Below are 17985 nucleotides of genomic sequence, written 5' to 3'. Positions count from 1 at the left end.
TGGCGAGGAGAACATGGAATTTAAAGTCTGTCTCAGCTGATCTTTGATCAGCGCTGGGAGATGCTGCAGTGGCTAAAGCTCCCTCTCTTACCAATGCACCCCAGTCTTGTTAATAAATGTATATTTAACAATGTCTGGAGCATATGAAGTGATAATAACTAAATCAATACCTCCCACATTGATTGTCCAGGATCCCTACAGCGTGACGCACGCAGCGGTGCGGTAATTTTCCAGCTAACTAGCACCCTGATCTACAGCCCTCCTATTGATTGGCCATTGTATCAGGCAGCCTCTGAGCGTTATTGCTTATACCTCTATTCAGCCTCCTTTTCTGATTCATTCGTTTATTACTGGACAGGTGCGATTATCTCAGAGACTTTCCGAAATTGGCCGATGGGGGTCAGCCATTTAGACTTCTATAAACAAGCCATTTTCTATCTCCTCTGGTTGTTGTAGTGGCAAATTTTTCCTTCTCAAGCTTTGACTGTTATTGGGCTGGGACTGGGGATGAATTTGCCTTTGGATCTACTCAAGGATTTCGCTTTTCCCTTTCCTTGTGGAGTCGCTTGCCCTTCAGAGGAGGACCGATAGCTCCGTGGATAGTAATGGAAGGATTTAGCAAGAGTTGGGGTTCTGCTTGCCCACCGGCTTTGGGCAGGAGCCACGCTCGCTGCTTTTACACCACCAGTGCCCTTATGCGTGCAGGAAGGAGAAACGGATTCCAGAAAGTCAAGGTCCAGCGTCAGCTCCTTGATGGGCCAGGCTGGAAGGGAAACAATTTTCTCATCCCATAATAATCTTCAGACTATAAATAAGTAATTCTGTTTCTTCCTTGGACAAAACTAACACCGTTCTAGACTATCTTTGAAAACAGTAGCAACTCTTCCTTCAAGGTGAGAACCCAAGCTGGGATACGGTAATAATTTATACCAGTGGGTAGGAACAAGTGGGTGTTTCACAGTGGGGAGCACCGTCTCCTGCTGAAGCTCTTTCATTTTGCTCCAAAGAATCTTTATTGATGCCGAGTCTTGAATCCACAGTGTCCCTGTCCCCAGGCAGTCCTCACCCACTAAGCTAACACGGGACATGTGTATTTCTTTGCCTTTTTTTTCAGTTTTAAAGGTGTTACCACTTCCTAGTAACTGTCATTTGCAATGAATCCCCTCTGATGAAGGTCTCTCCGCCGTTAGCTCGTGCAGAGAGTGTCTGATCTGCACAAAGGTAGGAGTGAAGTTGGAGGAGCTTTATAACACTGGTACTTAACTATATGCTCTCCTGCAGCTCCAGTTTCTTCTGAAGTGTCATAATCACTCAAGATCTTTTTGACTGGCTCTGTTTCCGGAGCCTTGGGGAAAGGCAGCAGAACCACCTCATGGGAGATACCGCAGGTCCCTCCCTGCGTGCTGGTGACGAGTGACTAATGAACAAAAGAGCGAGTGTGTGCATGCAGCGGGAGTGCTGAGATTGCAGCTCACTTTATGGCTTGTGGTAATTTCCACCAGGCCCACGGTTTAGCCACCTGTTGATAAATCGCCCTCTAAAAAGGTAGAACACATAGGTGCCACGGTGGGTTATGTTGTGATTGATGCAGCTTCTGGTGACAAGGTGCTCTTCAGGTTCTGAGCTGGAGTCTGCTTAGACAGGCCTGAAATTCACTGATAAACATGAAAACTGCTGGCTTGGTTTGGGTTTTTTTTTGCAAGAGTGAAAGCCATAATGCAATACTCTAAACCTTTTCTGGGGAATGCTTGAGGGCCCCTCCCTGTGTCTGCGCTGGGTAGAAATTGGATTTTGCAGCATGCTGGAGTGACATATCCTTGTCTGTAATGCTCTCTGCATCTCATTGGCGAAGCGTTGCTGTCTGCCCTTGCTTTTGGGTTGGCAAGTTGCTCGTTTCACGAGCCTCACAGAACCATGAAAATACACTTGCCTGCCCTCAGCACAGCGCCTCTGTGACAAAAGAGATAATGCTGCCCATCAAAAATGACCCAGGAAATGGGAAAGCAGAGATTGTAAAGCTGCTTTTATAGCCACCCTCTTGGCACAGTGGCTGTCGCTTTTGCTTTCTCCTTGCTTTCAGTACTAGAAGCCAACAAGCTAAGGGTTTCTTTAATGTAAAAGCATTGTGTTGATCCTGTGTAATGAGCTGATTTTGTGTTTCACAAGGTTAATGGCCAGCAAAGGCCATTCTCCAAGAGGAAGAGCAGCTCCTATTGCCCACAGAAACTTATCTCAGCGCTTTAGAGCAACGTACAGAACTTTTTCCGAAGCAGTTGATCCTAAGGAACCTCTTAAGGGAAATAAGGAAAGAGGGAGAAAACAAAAACCAAACAAATCTGTTCTTTAAATGTCCATGTCTTGCAGAAACCTGCTTTGTATTAAGTTGGCAACTCCAGCCCCGTTGTGTTCTGTCGTGATGTGTTTAGTAGGATACCAAATGCTGGGCTTTTCAGGAACTCCTCTTCACCACAAGTTGGATGTTTTAGTTCGAATGCTGCCATTTCCCGTGTGGCACCTGTTGCGGGATCGTTTTTTCCCTGAAGTCTTAACAATCTTGTGTGCTCAGTGATGCTCACTCTCCATCATCTTTTGCAGAATTACAGAAGACTCTGCAGTGACAACATTTGAAGCATTAAAGGCTCGTGTCCGTGAGTTAGAAAGGCAGCTTTCCCGTGGGGACCGCTATAAATGTCTCATTTGCATGGTGAGTAGCATTCCACTTGTGGTAATGAATCAGAAATGCCTTGGTGTCTTTGCTGAGGAGGGGAGAAGCTTTTCTTCTTTTGGGGCTGGAGTCGGGGAACTCTTCTTTGTCCCTATAAAACCAATTAGCCTTCCAAAAACCTACTAGGTTTTATAGCAGTTGAATTTTCCGTGTGCATTACATCGTTGCGCTGATATTTGTAGCTGTTCGTCTGTATCAGGCAAGAAAGCCCCAATTTTGGAAGACTTTCTGCCTTCCTATAGAAAACTCCCAGATACCAGCATCCTCTTCTTGCATCTGTGGATTTATGTACATAGGAAGGAGCAGAATCTGTGATCTGAGCCGCACTGTATGGTTCGGGAACAGGAACGTTGCCTGAGCATTTAAAAGTTGTGGATGTCCTGCTTGCTCAGTGGTGATGCTGTAGCCTCTGTAAAGAAGGGCAGCAGCTCCCTCTGATGGTCTGAGCCTGCAAAGTGTTGCATCTTCTGTTAGGTTTTTATTCTACTCATAGCAGGAGAAAACTCTGCTTAGCAGAGGCTTCCTCTGCAACTTCAGCTGATGCACGGTGCTCTCACCACTTGGAGGTGTGGGAGTGCAGTCCCCGTCTCTCATCTCCCAGAAGGGCCGACAGCTTGCTGCTGATTTCCAGAGGTTTATTAGCAATGATAGAAAATACTCAAGAGAAGGCACGTCTGCTGAAATAGCAGCAGCATTCTTGGTCTGTAGTTAAGCTGTTCCTGCAGAGCTAAGAGTTGTGATAAGGGTTAATCTTACCCTCTCACTGGTTTTTGTATGATGCGGTGACCTTTCTGATGAGGATAATGGCAGGTGGCCACAGCAACTTCAGATGCTCTTGCGATAACTGTGCTGAGCCAGGTCACCACTTGAGTGGATTATGGGCTTCCAACAGGAACCCTGGGAAGCCAGAAAAATGGACTGCAGGAGACTTTCTGCCTCTACTGCGCTAACATTACAAAAATACAAACTTAAATATTATACAAACTTATTTTTGCAATACAAAATACAAAACAATGTTACAAAGAAAGGCATTGTGATGGGGTTGGGAGCAAACGATCCGTAGATCCCTGCTGTAGAAATAACCTGTGTGCTTCTTCTCCTCAGGACTCCTACACAATGCCCCTGACTTCCATTCAGTGCTGGCACGTGCACTGTGAAGAATGCTGGCTGCGGACTCTGGTGAGGCTCTTGGCTACTTTCTTGTTGACTTTTCCTCTCTTCTGGGATACTTGAGTTAAATCACCACGGGGAAAGTCGCTTTTTGCTTTATTTTAAACAATCTGAGCGCTGTGCATGCAGGCTTCCCAAACCTTGCTGTTTAACACCCCACTCCAACATTGACTTGAGTTTCATTTGAGTCGTCGTGACTCAAGTGCAGTGTTGTCCCTTGCTTGCTGTGCTGCTACTGGGGGGACAGACGTTGCTCGTGTAAGAGCCAGGGACAACCTTGCCTTACAGTAATTTCCTGTGGGGCATCCATGCAGAGAGCTAAAGCTGTGAGAATGGAGGCCAAATCCCCTGAGTTTTCATGGAATGAGTGGCTTCTGAGAAACCTAATATTGCCCTGAAGCAAAGGGAATCATCTTCAGGATAGATGATATGGAAAGAAGCTTTTATGAATATGAATCTATATTTTTCAGATTATTTGAAATAGCACTGAGCAGTTTTCAAGCATATGCCATTCTGTTCGGAAGATTGGGGACTACCTTGAATATTGAATAGGTGAACCCAGTGCAGTAGTAATTTATACATGTATTAAAGGACATCGGGTTAAAATTTAATGTGTTATTAAATGAACTGTTTTCCTTTCCTTTGTTAAAACTGTGGGCTTTATAATCAGCCTTTAATGTCCCCTGTGCAGCTGATTTTCAAGCTTTCATTTTGCTCGCTTTGGGGAGTGGAAAATAGTCAGTTGTGCTTTCTAGTTCTCCTGTTAGCAAGATGATACTGTGTTGGGTTGCAAAAAATGTAAGGGAATGCCACTCCTAAAATCTGTTCCTGTAAGGCATTACAAAATCTACTTTATAGAACACGTTGTGTGCTTGGAATTACGATTAAGCCAATCGTGCTCCTTTAAATCCTGCCTTTTAAAAGTCTTGTCCAAGAAAAGTTACCAGGACGGTGAAGTGCCTGTGGGCTTGAGTACTAATAGCAACTCAATAACTTGACTATCCCTTGGGCTGTATTTTATAGCTCTTCAGCTACACCCCGTCACTCTAGGTTATACAAGCTTTTGTAAACATTTTAGCAGCGTGTTATAAAAGACACATATGTGGGTACGTAGCTGTGAGGTGTTTGGATGAATGTGTGCTCTGCCACCTTTGCTAAGTGAAGAGTAATTTTGTCTTTCAGCGGTGCTACAGGCATAGGGTGAAACACTAATTTCTTTATCATTTCTTTTTACTCTGAAGTCTTTGTCTTCTCCCCAGCAGCCTCAAGTTGTCTTGTAAACCTGTGGCATTGATTTCAGGCTGTTCTTAGGCTCAGCAGCAACTTGGTTTGACTTCAGTCAGGCCCTTTTGTTTCACGTTTGGTCACGGCTGCTCGTGAGAAGTGGGAAACCCCGCTCCAGGTGCTCTCAGGGGTTGGCGTTTACCCTTGAAGAGCAGGAGGCTTCTCCCCACTCAATATCCAAGGGAAAGGGGGGATGGAGCTGGCCATGTGCTGGCACACGGCTCTTCTGCCGACCGGGCAGGCGGGGTGCGAATGGTCCAGCAAGACATCATGTTAGGACTTGGCACTTGCGCGGGGGAAGCAATTAATAAATGGCTACTCATGTGTTCCCCAGCCCTAGCCTCTCCCTGCAGCCCCAATTTATTAAACCAGGCCTTTTCACAAGGCGTGCTTGCACTCCCTCTCCCGTCTCAAAAAAAATCTCCCAGCCTGCGTTCGCATGTTTCTAATGTAACCATTAAAATGTAGCCCGAAGACAGCAATAAAAACCCTGGAACGCCTTGGTGCTTTTGTGTCTTGATCAAAGTCAATGTGTGTAATCTCGTTAAGACTGCCCTCCTTCCCCCCTCCTTTTTTATGAATTTAATGGCATACAGCAGCTGGGCTCAGTGTTTAATGCTCACCAACCTGCATTGTTCTAATTAAGGTATCTCCTTTTATTTCGGGCACAAAAGAGACTCTTGGTTTTTTTTAACAAGCGAGGAGCTGTGGGATAGTGTGTGTAATAATCGCCGCCGTTCCCTTTCCCCGGGTCCGGAGCTGCTCCCGGCGGGGCGGGAGGAGGGAGCCCGCGCGTGTAGCACACATGGAAAGACTTGGCTGGGGGAGAGGGGCAACATTTTTCTTCTGTTGTGCAATAAACAATTTGTTGGAGTTAATAGGAGTTGGGGCGGGTGGGTTGTGTCGGGCTTCCGGCCCCTTTTGAACGTTCTGGAGATCTGCCATCCCCGCTGGTGAGAAGCCCCCTTTCTCCTGTGTGTCTGTGGTTTATATGCTCAGCCCAGATCTAATATTGAATTAGAGTCTGTGAGAGAGAGAGGGGGGACCGTGTATGGAGCAGGGCCCTGGAACTGTGCGGTTCTAAACCTCTGCAGGGTGTTGAAGACAGGGTGAAGTTTGATGCTTACGTCTGTCTGTGGACCAGAGGAGGTGAAGTATTTCTTCAAAGGTTTAAGGTTTAGACATTTTCTAGGATTATCTGAGCATCGCTAGTACCCTGTGACTTCAGTGTTTCCTAGGGCACCGATGAGGTTTAGAATTTTAAAGTGCTTGGGCTTTCTGAAAATATAGTTTTTGGACTTTTGGCTCTTGATGTCCAATTACAAACTATGACTGTTCTGTTGCTAAGAGAAGACATTTTTAACCACCAAATGGCTGCTGGGCTCTCTGGCTCAGGTATTGCTGTACTAGAGCTCAGGGCATTGAGCCAGCTCCAGGTTCTGGGGATGAAACATCCACCAGAGCAGATTCCACATCTCTCTGCTGTTGCTGTATTGGACTAACGTGAAGGAAAGACTGGGGTCACAGAAGGGGACACCGGAGATGGTTTAAGAGAACCAAGATCGTGGTGCTCACTGAGTTAGCCAGCACTTCAGCTCCAACAGAAGCTGCTTGCTTAGATGGTCCTTTACCATCCCTGGTGGTCCTTCACCACTCTTGGAGGTTTGTGAGAGCAGGTTTGATGCGTGTCCATCAGCAGGAATTCAGATCGAGGTGATCTTGCTGGAGGAATGGGTCGATGAGTTCTTGACATCCCTCAGAGCTGTGGTGCCTTGATCTCCAAAACCTTGGGATCCATCCTTACAAAGTAAATGAAGTTAAAAGCCGAGTCAGGTGTGTGTTTGCCAGTGGATGGAGCTGTTGGTGAGTGCAGGAATGCAGGGGCTGAAACAGGACAGGTTTATTTGAGCAGGCGCAGTTTGCTGAGTGTCCCCCATCAGCATTTCCTATGTGTATTTGCTGACCCAAGGCTTGTACTTGCCTGTCTTGGCCTTATTTAAAAATGACAATTGCAAGAGCAGGGGAAAAAAGCCGCCTTCATCACAGAATATGCTTCAGGGGGATCCATTGATAGATATGTATGCTCTGCGGTTGGCACATTTATATCTGTGGTGTCACTTTTTCTAGGCTATAATACTGTATATCCCATGCGGACTGGAATATTTTGGTAAGAAACAGTGCAGATACAGGGCAATCCTTCTGGTAGGAACCTCCTGAGTCAGCAGCTGCATGGAGGATGCTGAACTTTGTCCTTCGTAATATTCCAATCTGCCACAAGGTTGGTTGTCCAGCTGTGTTATTACCATATTTCACTTTTGGCCTCCAACAACCTGTGGTGCTGAGCTCCACCCTCTGAGGAGGTGCTGTGGGAAAGGATGCTCTCCCCATCACTTTAACCCCATTACCTGGAGGTTCCCCACAAGTGCAGTGGTGAGCGGCGGCTGCTCTGGGAATCAGCGTTGGCAGAGTTCTTCGAGTTCTCCCGAGTTGCCGCTTCATGTGCAGGCGTGAGGAAAAGGGGCTCTCATCTGCTTTGAGAACTGGTTCTTGGTTTGGGTCCCTCCTGTCACCTCTCTGCCTTGGCTTTCCTTCCTATAAAACAGGGAAGCTTTGAGCCCAGGTTTGACGGTATCTCTGTGTAGGCAAAGTTGTTCTGTGTGTGTGTCTCTTTATTCTCTGTGCCTGGTGGCGTATTCTGCTTGAAAATTACCCAATTTTAGACCCACAGGACAGCAGGAAGTGCCTAAATCCTTCCTTTTGAGTTTTCTCGCTTTAGCCAATTTATAGCAGACGTCATGCTATTTTTTTTTTAAGAGGAAACTTTAAGACAAAATACCCCAATCCTTCCTGGCACCGTGTGAGCCCTAACGACTTCTCAACATCTCAGCTCTTGTTAATGTCTTTTTCAAACTCCTACCCCGAGTGATTAGCCTGTATTGTGGATCAATCACTTGCCAAATTTTAATTAAGAAAGGAGGAGAAAAAAATAAACTCCATCCTGGTTCCAGCCCCTTCTTTTTTTGCTTTCTAACAGCCCCGGAGCAAACTTCTTGCAGCAGAGTTTTATAAACCCCTCAAAACCGGGGTTTATAATGGAAAAGCTGAGGTGGCCTTTACTCTAGCACACGCGGCTATAACACATCAAGGCTTTTCCATGAAGCTATGATGAAAGGAGCAGAAGGACCTGGAAAAAAAGGAAAGAAAGAAATGGCCGACAGGTGGGACTTATTATTCCACAGCATTTTTATTTCAAGGGAAAAGTTTAGTAACCCCAGCTGGCAGGTGAGCAGTGGGGGAGCAGATGCTTTTTCATTGTGCCTGTGCCAGCATGTGTGTGTGTACAAGCTTATGTGCCTCTCGACAAGAGAGGAGAGCTTAAATGCTTGTGCCAATAAATGTTGCACACCTACACCGAAAAGTCAGATGTAAGGAACAAGACTCTAGGGAATTTCAGTCTAAAAAGAAACAAAATCAGGACTGTTGAGGATGACAGTTTTATTAAAAATTAAATATAAATAATTTTTTTAAAAGGCTTCCCCAAGGGTCCAAAGTCATTATTTTTGCTTGAACTGTTTAATACCAAGAAGAGGTAATAGGGAGACCCAGAGACCTGGGCCCGGTGTGCCACATGCCAGGGTGCTGTTCCCTCCCTGTACCCGGGCTGCAGAGCTCTAGATGAGCTGCCCTTCCCACCTGCAGCTGAAGCAACATCCGCCACTGCCCTCGAGCCATCTTGTTTGCACAAAGTGGGTCAAGCTCCACGTGGTTGGGTTCTGCCTTCTGGTGTGGTTGAAAACTTGGCCCCGGCTGCCCATGTGCAGCTCTCAGCCTTAGGTGAGGAGAGTGATTCCCCCAAAAGCCACCATTGTGTGGTACAGAAAGCAGATCTCTGGGACGGAGATCTGGGGCCTGTAGGATAAATCCACCCATCTTCCCTTTCCCTGTGGTGTGAAGGAATTGCAAACCCAACCTTGCTTTGCTGCAGAAGAGGGGAGCAAAGCTGCAGTGGGTTTAATGAGGCTTGTTCTGCCATCCTGTGGGCTGAGCGCAGGGGACTTGTGCTTACAGTGAGCACCTACGCGGCCTTTGGAGAGACCTGGGCAGAGTGGCTTCCCAGGAACCTGTCCTTCCAAAATTAACCAGGTTGAGCTGCTCAGGCTTTGTTAGCAAAGTTACCCTTGCTGAGGGTCACGCACATCTGCCCACAGCTGTCTCAGTCCGCCTCCACATCCCAGAACGGAGCACGAGATGCAAGAGGGTAAGATGGCAGCAGCTGAGGTTTGTTTTTACCAAAAATGAACTCAGGGGAGTTCAGTGCTCCTCTCCACCCATGTACAGCCAAATGTCTCGAACTTCAGCAGAGCTAAAGGAAAGTAACAGCTGAAATGCTGTTTGGCATCGCACAGGAGCACTGAGGAACAGGGGGACATGGGTTTAGGTGGCAGCAAGCGTTTTACTTCATCTTTCACTGCAGGCTGAGGCATTTGATGGGTCAGGGGACTGGTCTTGCAGAAGGTAGCTCTCCCTGATCCCTTGTCCAGAGAGGCAGAAGGTCCAGCTGCTTGTTTGGATGCTTTCCTGCCACTTGCTGTGCCTGGCTTGGGAAGGAGAGCATGGGCACAGATGTGTACAGCAGTCACATCTGGAATGCCTGCAGTCCCCAGGCACGCTTCTGCTTGTCAGGACACACAGGAGAGCTCCAAGGGGCAGCTGCCAGCTGCTGCTCCTTTAACAACACACTGCGAATTAATTCCTCAGCACCTCCCTGCTGCTCCCCTGGGACCCTCCAGCTACAAAGACGATGCCAAGAGGCCAACCAGATGCAACAGGTGCCTCTTAGGACTGTGGAGATGCAGGACTGAGCAGGGACTCAGCTGAAACAGACTGTTGCGTGGCATTTGCTTCAAGATTAGCAAGCCCCTCCTTGGCAGCGCTGCCATGTAGCCCAGCCCACAGTGGCTTTAAAGGTGACAGAAAGGACAGATGTTTAGATTTTTCTCTCCTATAGGTTGTAGCTGGTGCAGGAAGTTTTTACTGGGACATACAGAGTTAGAGCTTGAGCTTTTCTAATGCTGTAGACCCAAAGCTCTGGTCTTGAGCACCAGAGAAGAGGTGTGTTCTATGAACAGGCTCTGCTGAAGCCCACTGCAGTCAGTTTTCTGTTTCATCAGGGTTTTACGTGTTTCTTTCCAGCTGTGGTTTGTGCTTGCTCTTCCCAGAATCCAGTATGCCAAGTCCACTCTGTTAATATCGGTGCAGGGGGCTGCCCGATGCAGTGCACAGGCACAGAGAGATGGTCCCTGTCCCAAAAACCTGAACATCTAAACAGGCACAGTAGTTAACGTGGGGATAAAATAGGTCCTGGGCAGCTAGAAGGATGTGCCCACAGGCATCAATACCAGAATGAGAGCCACCATCCAGACCACCAGTGGTCTGTCCCACTGCCAGTCTGTCACTCACCCTGAGTGATGTTCAAGGTGTCTTGGGTGTCCATGGTGTGTTTCATTCAACTCTAGTTCAATGGGACTTTGTGTGTGGCTGCTTTAGATCTCAGGTGCAAGTTCCCATGGTTTCTCAGCCACTGGCAGCACAGGGTATCAAATGGGAGCCTGGTTGGTCACAAGTCCAAAGCTCAGGGAGCAGCGAATGTGCGGAGTCCATGTCTGCCAGCAATAATGTGCACGGGAGCAGGGAGGGGGCCGGTTTGAAGCTGATCTGCAGGAGTTTTCAGTAGTACGCAAGACTGCAGAGCAGACATGACCTGCACCTCTTTGGAGTGACATCCCTGTGAATTACCTGCACCCGTGTACATTTTCTGTACCTGAGACACTCTGCTCCAGGTTCTCCTTAGTCCAGGAGCTTCCAGGGGAGAAAACCCTTGTCCTCTCTGCACAGGTGTTGCCACAGAGCAGGAAGGACCTTTCCTAAGGACGCTTGCCTTTTGTAAGCAGCATCCTCTGCTAGGGATGTCCCCAGATGCAGGTAGCGGTGTGGCAGATCACTGTCCTGCCCTGTCGCACAGTCCACGTCCTGCCAGCTGCCCTGCTTGTGCTGCAGGTACCGAAACAAGCCCTGCGGAGGGAGAGCGGCAGCGTCACCGAACCGAGCGGCGTCAGTCCTGCCAGCCAGCCCCACGCAAGCCGGCAGGCTCTCACACGGCGCGCTGCATCCGTCAGCAGCGAGCGGAGCTCGGGGTGCTCAGACAGAGCCTGTGCTCCGTTCTCGTGTTGAGTCTGCAGTCGGTGTCGAAAGCCAGAGCATCCCAATTTCCTACGCTGCTGCTGCTGTAGACAGGAGGCTGCCTCACAGCAGAGACATCTTTCTGTCATTTTTCCCGTCAACTGACTGTCACATCTGCCAATCTAATGATGACCGGCTTAGGCTGACCCTGATTCTGAGGCTTATTAACACCCTCTTGCTGTCAGACTCAGTGACAGATGGCACATCAGCCCTTGTTTTATTTCATGTTCTGTTCATGTTGGCCGCCCGTTACCTCTCCCCAGTTCACAGTTTACCAGTTTCCGCTCACCTTGGCAGAACAGACTGGGCTCTGCATCTTTGGGAGCTCAGGATGGGGGTTCCTTCATTCCAGCAGCTCTGGGGCTTTCACGGGATGGCCGAGGCCGTCCCACGTCCCGCTGCCCCGAAAGGGATGGTCCAGCCCACCATGAACCAATTCAGTCAGCTGAAAACTGCGCTGGTTCTGGTGGGGCCGCTGTTCTGCCTGCACGGTGACCTGACCTGCATCCTTGCAGGTGGCTATGAGGCACTGATCTTTTATAGGGTCCTACAAAGGATAGACATAGGGCTGGAGACAGCTTGTCACCACTTCTTGGAGCTGTTACAGCATGTGGGAATTAAGGACCTTCAGTTCATGCTGCCTTTCCAGTGCAGCGACAGAAGCAGCAGCACAGTAATTGCTGAAGCAGCCCTTGTATCTTGAAGAATACACAAATACGCACTGATTTTTTATTTTCAAAGTATTTAAGCCCCTTTCTCCCCTCAGCCCCCTTTCTTTAATACCTCCTTCGCTCTCTCACGCTGTTCGTCTCATCTGCTGGTTGCAGGGTGCCAAGAAGCTCTGTCCTCAGTGTAACACCATCACATCTCCCGGAGACCTTCGGCGCATCTACTTATGAAGGACCCAGCAGGAGGGCAGGACCCGGATACTCGGCTCAGCTCATCACACCAAGGGGGAGAAGAACGACAGCAACGAAAAGCAAACCAACAAACAAAGACGTTTTAAAATGTAAAGGAAAAACCAACAAAGCAGAGACTCCAGATACGGACTCGAGGATACAGGAGCAGTGGGGAGCCTCGGCTCCCAGGTCCTGCGCGTTGAGACCTCATTCAGCAGCTGCAGCGGGCAAAACCAAACCCTTTGTTGTGAAGCCCCCTTTTTTAAGACCAGTATTCCCCATCCACTCGTTCCCTGGAGCTGGCTTTGCATCGCGATGGCTCGCGAGCCCTCCTTTGGACTGTGTTGTTGACCACTCTGCTCCCAGGAGACTGGGGAAGGGACCCTTGACAGGAAGATGTTAAATAACCTGTAACTTGTGTTCTTTGTTCAGTTTTTTGGGTTTGTTTTTATTTGTTTCGGTTTGGTTTTCGGGTTGGTTCTGTTTTGGTTTTTTGTGGTGTTCTAGTGAGAAAAAAGAAAAAGGTTTAAACTTAAAAAAAAAACCATACCCAGGCAGAAATGAAGCACATGTAATATAGATTATATATGTTTACAATGTTGTGTATAAATGGGATAGACTCAAACATTACATACTAATAAGTTTCCCTTTCTTTTTTTTGGGTTGTATTTTTTTTAAAGAAGAAAAAAAAATGAGCAGAGAACATTAAACCCATATTTTTCTTGGTTCAGCAAAGTTTTGGCATTAAAGTCATTAGTTTAAAAAAAGTATATATATACATATATATAATATAAATGGTTTAATGTTCTGTGGTGTATATTTCCTCATTCAGATATGAAGTTAACAGCTTTTAGTAATGGCTGTAGCATTGCCCATAACTTACAGAACTTATGGGGAGTAGAGGAGGTGGATTTTTGTCATTAGTTGTAGCTAATGGGGCTATTTATAATAGAATCGTTATCCCTGGAAAGACACGGCTTTTAACTCCTCGCCAGGGGGACCAGGCGGGGCGGGGGGATCTGCCTCAGCCCCCTTTGCCTTTCCCAGCCGGGGAAGGGGCAGTTGGTGCGGAGCTGGAGGGCGACAGCCGGCCAGAGTTGCTGTCACCCCAGCTCGAGGGACCGGCTGAGCCCCTCCTGCTTCCCCCAAAGCTCCAGCCCCTGCCTTGCTTTGCATTGCTTTGCTTTGCGTTGCTTTGCGTTGCTTCGCTTCCCTCCCTCCAGGCAGCAGTTGCTGGCTGAGGATGCCTGAGCCGCTCCCGCTGCAGGGGCCAGATGACGGGAACCAGCGGCACAGGGAGCGATGGCAGGGGACAGCGCGTCCCTGCTGGTGGCTTTGCCCGGTTGGGCTCGGATGGTTCCCTGTGCCAGCCCTGCCCTGCGCTGGCTTCTCGGAGCCTGCGCTTTGCAAAAGGGGTTTTGGCACTAGGGCAGAGCCAGCCTGCCCTGTCTCGTCCCCACAGCCACCCCCAGGGATGCCCGCGGGCTGCAGCGAGCGGAGATGCTTCTATCCAGAGCCAGAGGTTCCCCGCTGACCCGGCTTCTTCCATGCAGTCCCTCATGCTTGTCTCTGTCTTCTGTATCCTCAGTCTTAACCAAAGCTGCCATCTGGCCTGGTTTTTTTATTGCTTTTTTGTTTTCAGGACCCAAGAAACAAATGCTGATCCATTTCCCAAGGTGAACACGCACCCCATGTCCTGAGTTCTCCAAGCCCCAAACTGTGCAGCCCTGCCCCAGCTCCCCGAAACCAGAGAACAGGGAGATGGGGAAGCTCATCTCCTCCTATTCCTGTAGGGTCATTCCAAGCAGATCCCACCTCACAGCACAACGCAGCTGGGGCATTTTAAGACAATCTGGAAACAGCAGTGGATGAGGGGTTTGGAGCTGGGACTCCAGCAACCCTGGGTTGCTGGGGCGTCACTGGAGAGGGCAGGGCTGGGGCGGCAGGATGCCTCAGCGGTGACAGTCCCACCACCACCTCTCTGCCCTGAGCTTGATGCTGTTTTGCAGCAAGCAGCTGCTGCCCCGGCATCTCAGGAGTGACTTCAGAAGGATCCACTGCACCTAAACAAAAGTTGAAGGAGCTGTATTTCGTAAACATGACAGAAAAAGGCAGCAATTCTTAACTGTGAGGTTCCTGGGTCTCCCAAGTTCTCAGCAGCATGGTGGCCTCTGACAGGGGAAAGCTGCACCCCCCTGCTCGGGGCACATCCCTGCAGAGCTCCTGGGGACCAGAGGAAGCTAAGGCGCCCCAGGAGGGTCCTGTCTCCCCAGGGATGGGAAGGGGCTGCAGCAATGGGCTGTCAGCATCTGGGTCTCCCTGCAGCACCAGGGCAGGGGAATGGCCGGCACATAGAGCTAGGGGCTGGGTTTGGAAAGGGGGAAAACTGGGAGGCGGTGAGGGGGACGTGGCGGGGCTGCCTGGGTGTCAGCTCTGGGATCTCGGTGGATTTGGAGACGGTGCAGTGAGCGGCTCTGAGATGCAGGAGGGGGAGCGGGCAGGACCCCCCACCCCAGCCCTTCCTTGGAAATAGGCCCAGGAAGGAGCCGGGGTTTGTGGTGGGTGTTGTGGACCAGCCATGTGCTCTGTTTACCTATATGTTAAACAATATGTAACTACTCATTGGTTCTTTGTTTTGGGGTTTATGTTTCATTTAGTTTAATTGTAAAGCCATCCCCTGTTTTCAAGGCGGAGGCTGCAGGGGGAAGGCTGGGGAGAGCGGCATCCCGGGCTGTAACACACATCTGGCGCTTCCCCTCCTCTGTAACGAGTTTAAATGATTTAAAAAAGAAAAAAAAGGAAAAAAAAAAGGAAAAAAAAAGAAAAAAAATAGAACTCTTGAAGTTACCTATCTTTGCCCAAAGAATCCCAGTTGCACAAAGCGATATTCCGGTGTGTCAATGATTGTGTGTCGGTGTATATTATACAAAGAGGTACTTGTCACTCCCGTTTGTAAACTACATTTGACATTAATTAAACAAGTATAAATCTTCTTGGGTGCTTCTTGCCTTTCTGTGTTTCCCTTCGCAGGCAAGAGGCATCAGAGGAGACCCCCCCCACACCCCGATAAGCCTGGATGTCAGTAATGTCCCAAAGGGGAGCGCTGGTCCTATTTGGGGTTCAGGGACAGATGCAGGGATGCAATAATGCATCTCTGCCCCACCGTGGATGGGGTCCCCCAACTTGTCAACCGCACTTAGAGCCAGGAGGGCAGGGCAAAGGGCACATCTCAGGGGTCCCCCCCCGATAATGAAGTCTCATCAGCTGCATTAGTTGGGGCAGGAGGCGCCCAGCCCCAACAGATCTATACGTCCTGCATTAGGGACAAGCAGCACGGTATAGGGTTACCCCCGACAGCAGGGACCAGGAGGCTGCTGGGGCAGGGGGGGTGAAGGTCGGGTTCCCCCCGGCATGGGGCTGGCGCCGACGCTTTTGGTTTACAAATGTTTTGCAGATGAGTTGATGGGGTGTATTCAAACCCCTCCCCACAGCTGCGTCCCCTGGGGATGGGGCGCTGGAGGCCCCTTGGGCTGATGGAGAAGGGGGGCACTGGGATGCCAGGGACCTGTTCCCGTCTGTGGTGGTAAGGATGGGAAAAGGGCTGGATTTGAGCCCTTATTTGGCTGGCAGGGAGCTGTAGGGCACCTCAGCCGCTTGCCAGTCCGCTTTCAGCCCAAAGGAGGCCTGAGGCCAGGGTGAGGGGCAAGAACCCTGCTGCTCTCCCCCTCCACCCACCCTGCAGCAGGCTGCTAATATTTTATTTAAAATATCTTTAGGAAGCGGAGGGCTGTGATGTATCGGATGTATTGAGAAAATGCTAATGTGTAATAGCGTGTGTCAGGGGCCTCGTTCATCACCCCGCGCCGCCTTCTGGGGGATCCATATCTAATTAACAGTAATGAATGAGGGAGCCCACCTAATGACAGCCCGCCAGTTTGTTATGGAAATGAGGCAATCCCATTAGGCAAAACACTTAATTAAACAAACTGCTCGGAGTGGAGGCTGAAGCAAGATGGGCCCAGGCCCTTTGGGGTACTAGGGCCCCTGATACCCGTCTGCCCACGTGCCAGGTGGGGGGCACAGGGGCTGCTGCAGCCCCACAGAGCCAGGAGCCTGTGGTCAACTCCAGCTGGGGGAGCAGAGATGGACCCACTGGGGGGGTCTGGGCTGGGGAGGGGGCAGCAGAGCAGTTCTCATCCCCCTCTCGTCCCTCCAGCACATCGATGGGTGCAAGGCAGCAGAGGCCAAACACGGATTTCCAATCAAATGCGTGTACTTGGCTCCTGCTGTATTGACACTGAAGCAAGAAGGGCTCAAGGTTAATTCCTTATCAATACCCTATTGTCAGCTCATTCATCACCCAAGGAGGGCAAGGGCTGCCCAAGCTCCCCCTGCCCCAGCCCCCATGAGTTTGGGAGGGTGGCCAAAGGATGCTGTGCACCCCTCTGCCCGCTCCAGCCCCCTCCAGGCAGCCTCTCTCCAGCCAGGAGATGGGAGGGGTGTGCAGCCATGTGAGGACGGGGACCCAAGTTCAAAGGGAAGGGGATGGTGGGATGCCGGGCAGGCAGAGCGAGCAGCTGCCCAGTGAGCCCCTGCCTCCCCTGCCCGTGCCCAGGGCTGGATGGAGCTGTGCGTATGGCTGTCGAGGGGTGCCTGAGGAAAGCGGGTACACTGGGGGGCCCAAATAGTGGCTGTGGCCGCTGGCTGTGCTATCCTATTTCCTAACCGCCCCCGCAAGCCCCAGTCTTGTGTGCCAGGTGGTGCTGCCAGCCTTTCCGGAGAGCAGCACCAAGTTCAGTTCCCTCCCCAGGGCTGGGGAGCTACAGAGGAACCCAAGGGAGCTCCACACACCCAATTCACCAGGGTTTCCAGCAGTTTGATCGTGGTCTGTCCAACTACAATATTGCACAGATTCGCTCAAAAAATCAACAGCCCTCTCTGGGTGATGGAGGGGAAGCAGCACGACCTGCCCTGCCGTTAGATTTTTCAGTTTTAGCATCCAAAGCTGAGAAATAGGATCTAGTATGACTTCTAGGGGCAGGCAGCTCTAAGGCTGGATGTTCCATATTAACTCACCATTTCTTTTTCTTGGCCCTGAAGTTTCTTCTTGCCGGTCTTCTTCCTTTCCTCAAGAAGGGGCTTTTTGCAGGAGATGCTCTCAGACACAGAGAAGCGCTGAGCTGCGCTGCTGGGATCTCCTCCAGCATCTGCCACTGCTCTCTCCACGCAGGAAAGCGGGGACCTGCTGCCATCTCGTGGAGTCCCGCTCCCTCCCGGGTCACAGTGTCCCAGCTGCCCGGCCACCGCTGCCCCCGCGGAGCCTGGCACAGCCACCCAATGCCACTTCCACCTCCACCACCTCCACGGGGTGATGGATACCAGCCTTACGCCTCCCCGCTTCTATTTCTAGGAAGCAGAACATGGGCCTGGACTGCTCGTTTCCATTTCAAGCCATCCGCACTTTTCCATCAGTGGCAGAGCCTCGCACATACGCCTGTGACTTCCCACCACGCACAAAGATGTGACACAATTTGCTGTCCCAAGATAACGGCAGACTTGGTTTAAAACACCTTTACTAGGCGCAGACACAGTTCAGGCTTCACCCAGGGGCTTGGTTTCACTTACTCATGCTCCAAAATGCAACCCCTGGCTGGGCTGGATTGTGCC

At 50.1% G+C, this 17985-nt stretch overlaps 1 protein-coding gene across 3 annotated transcripts in view; it reads left to right on the top strand.

Moving 5' to 3' along the window:
• The window catches only part of RNF220 (ring finger protein 220), a 218692-nt gene extending 203381 nt beyond the window's left edge, over nt 1-15311 (top strand). For all 3 annotated transcript variants that reach the window (XM_065842151.2, XM_065842149.2, XM_065842152.2), the window contains 3 exons: nt 2596-2704; nt 3830-3904; nt 12247-15311. In XM_065842151.2, the coding sequence (XP_065698223.1) occupies nt 2596-2704; nt 3830-3904; nt 12247-12318 (256 nt within the window). In that variant the 3' untranslated portion in view covers nt 12319-15311. The remainder of the gene's footprint in view (nt 1-2595; nt 2705-3829; nt 3905-12246) is intronic.
• Nucleotides 15312-17985: the final 2674 nt, after the last annotated feature.

The sequence above is a fragment of the Patagioenas fasciata genome, chromosome 6, assembly GCF_037038585.1.
Source record: "Patagioenas fasciata isolate bPatFas1 chromosome 6, bPatFas1.hap1, whole genome shotgun sequence".
NCBI lineage: Eukaryota > Metazoa > Chordata > Aves > Columbiformes > Columbidae > Patagioenas > Patagioenas fasciata.
The sequence above is the reverse complement of the archived record's forward strand: the minus strand, read 5'-3'. Positions and strand labels throughout refer to the sequence as shown.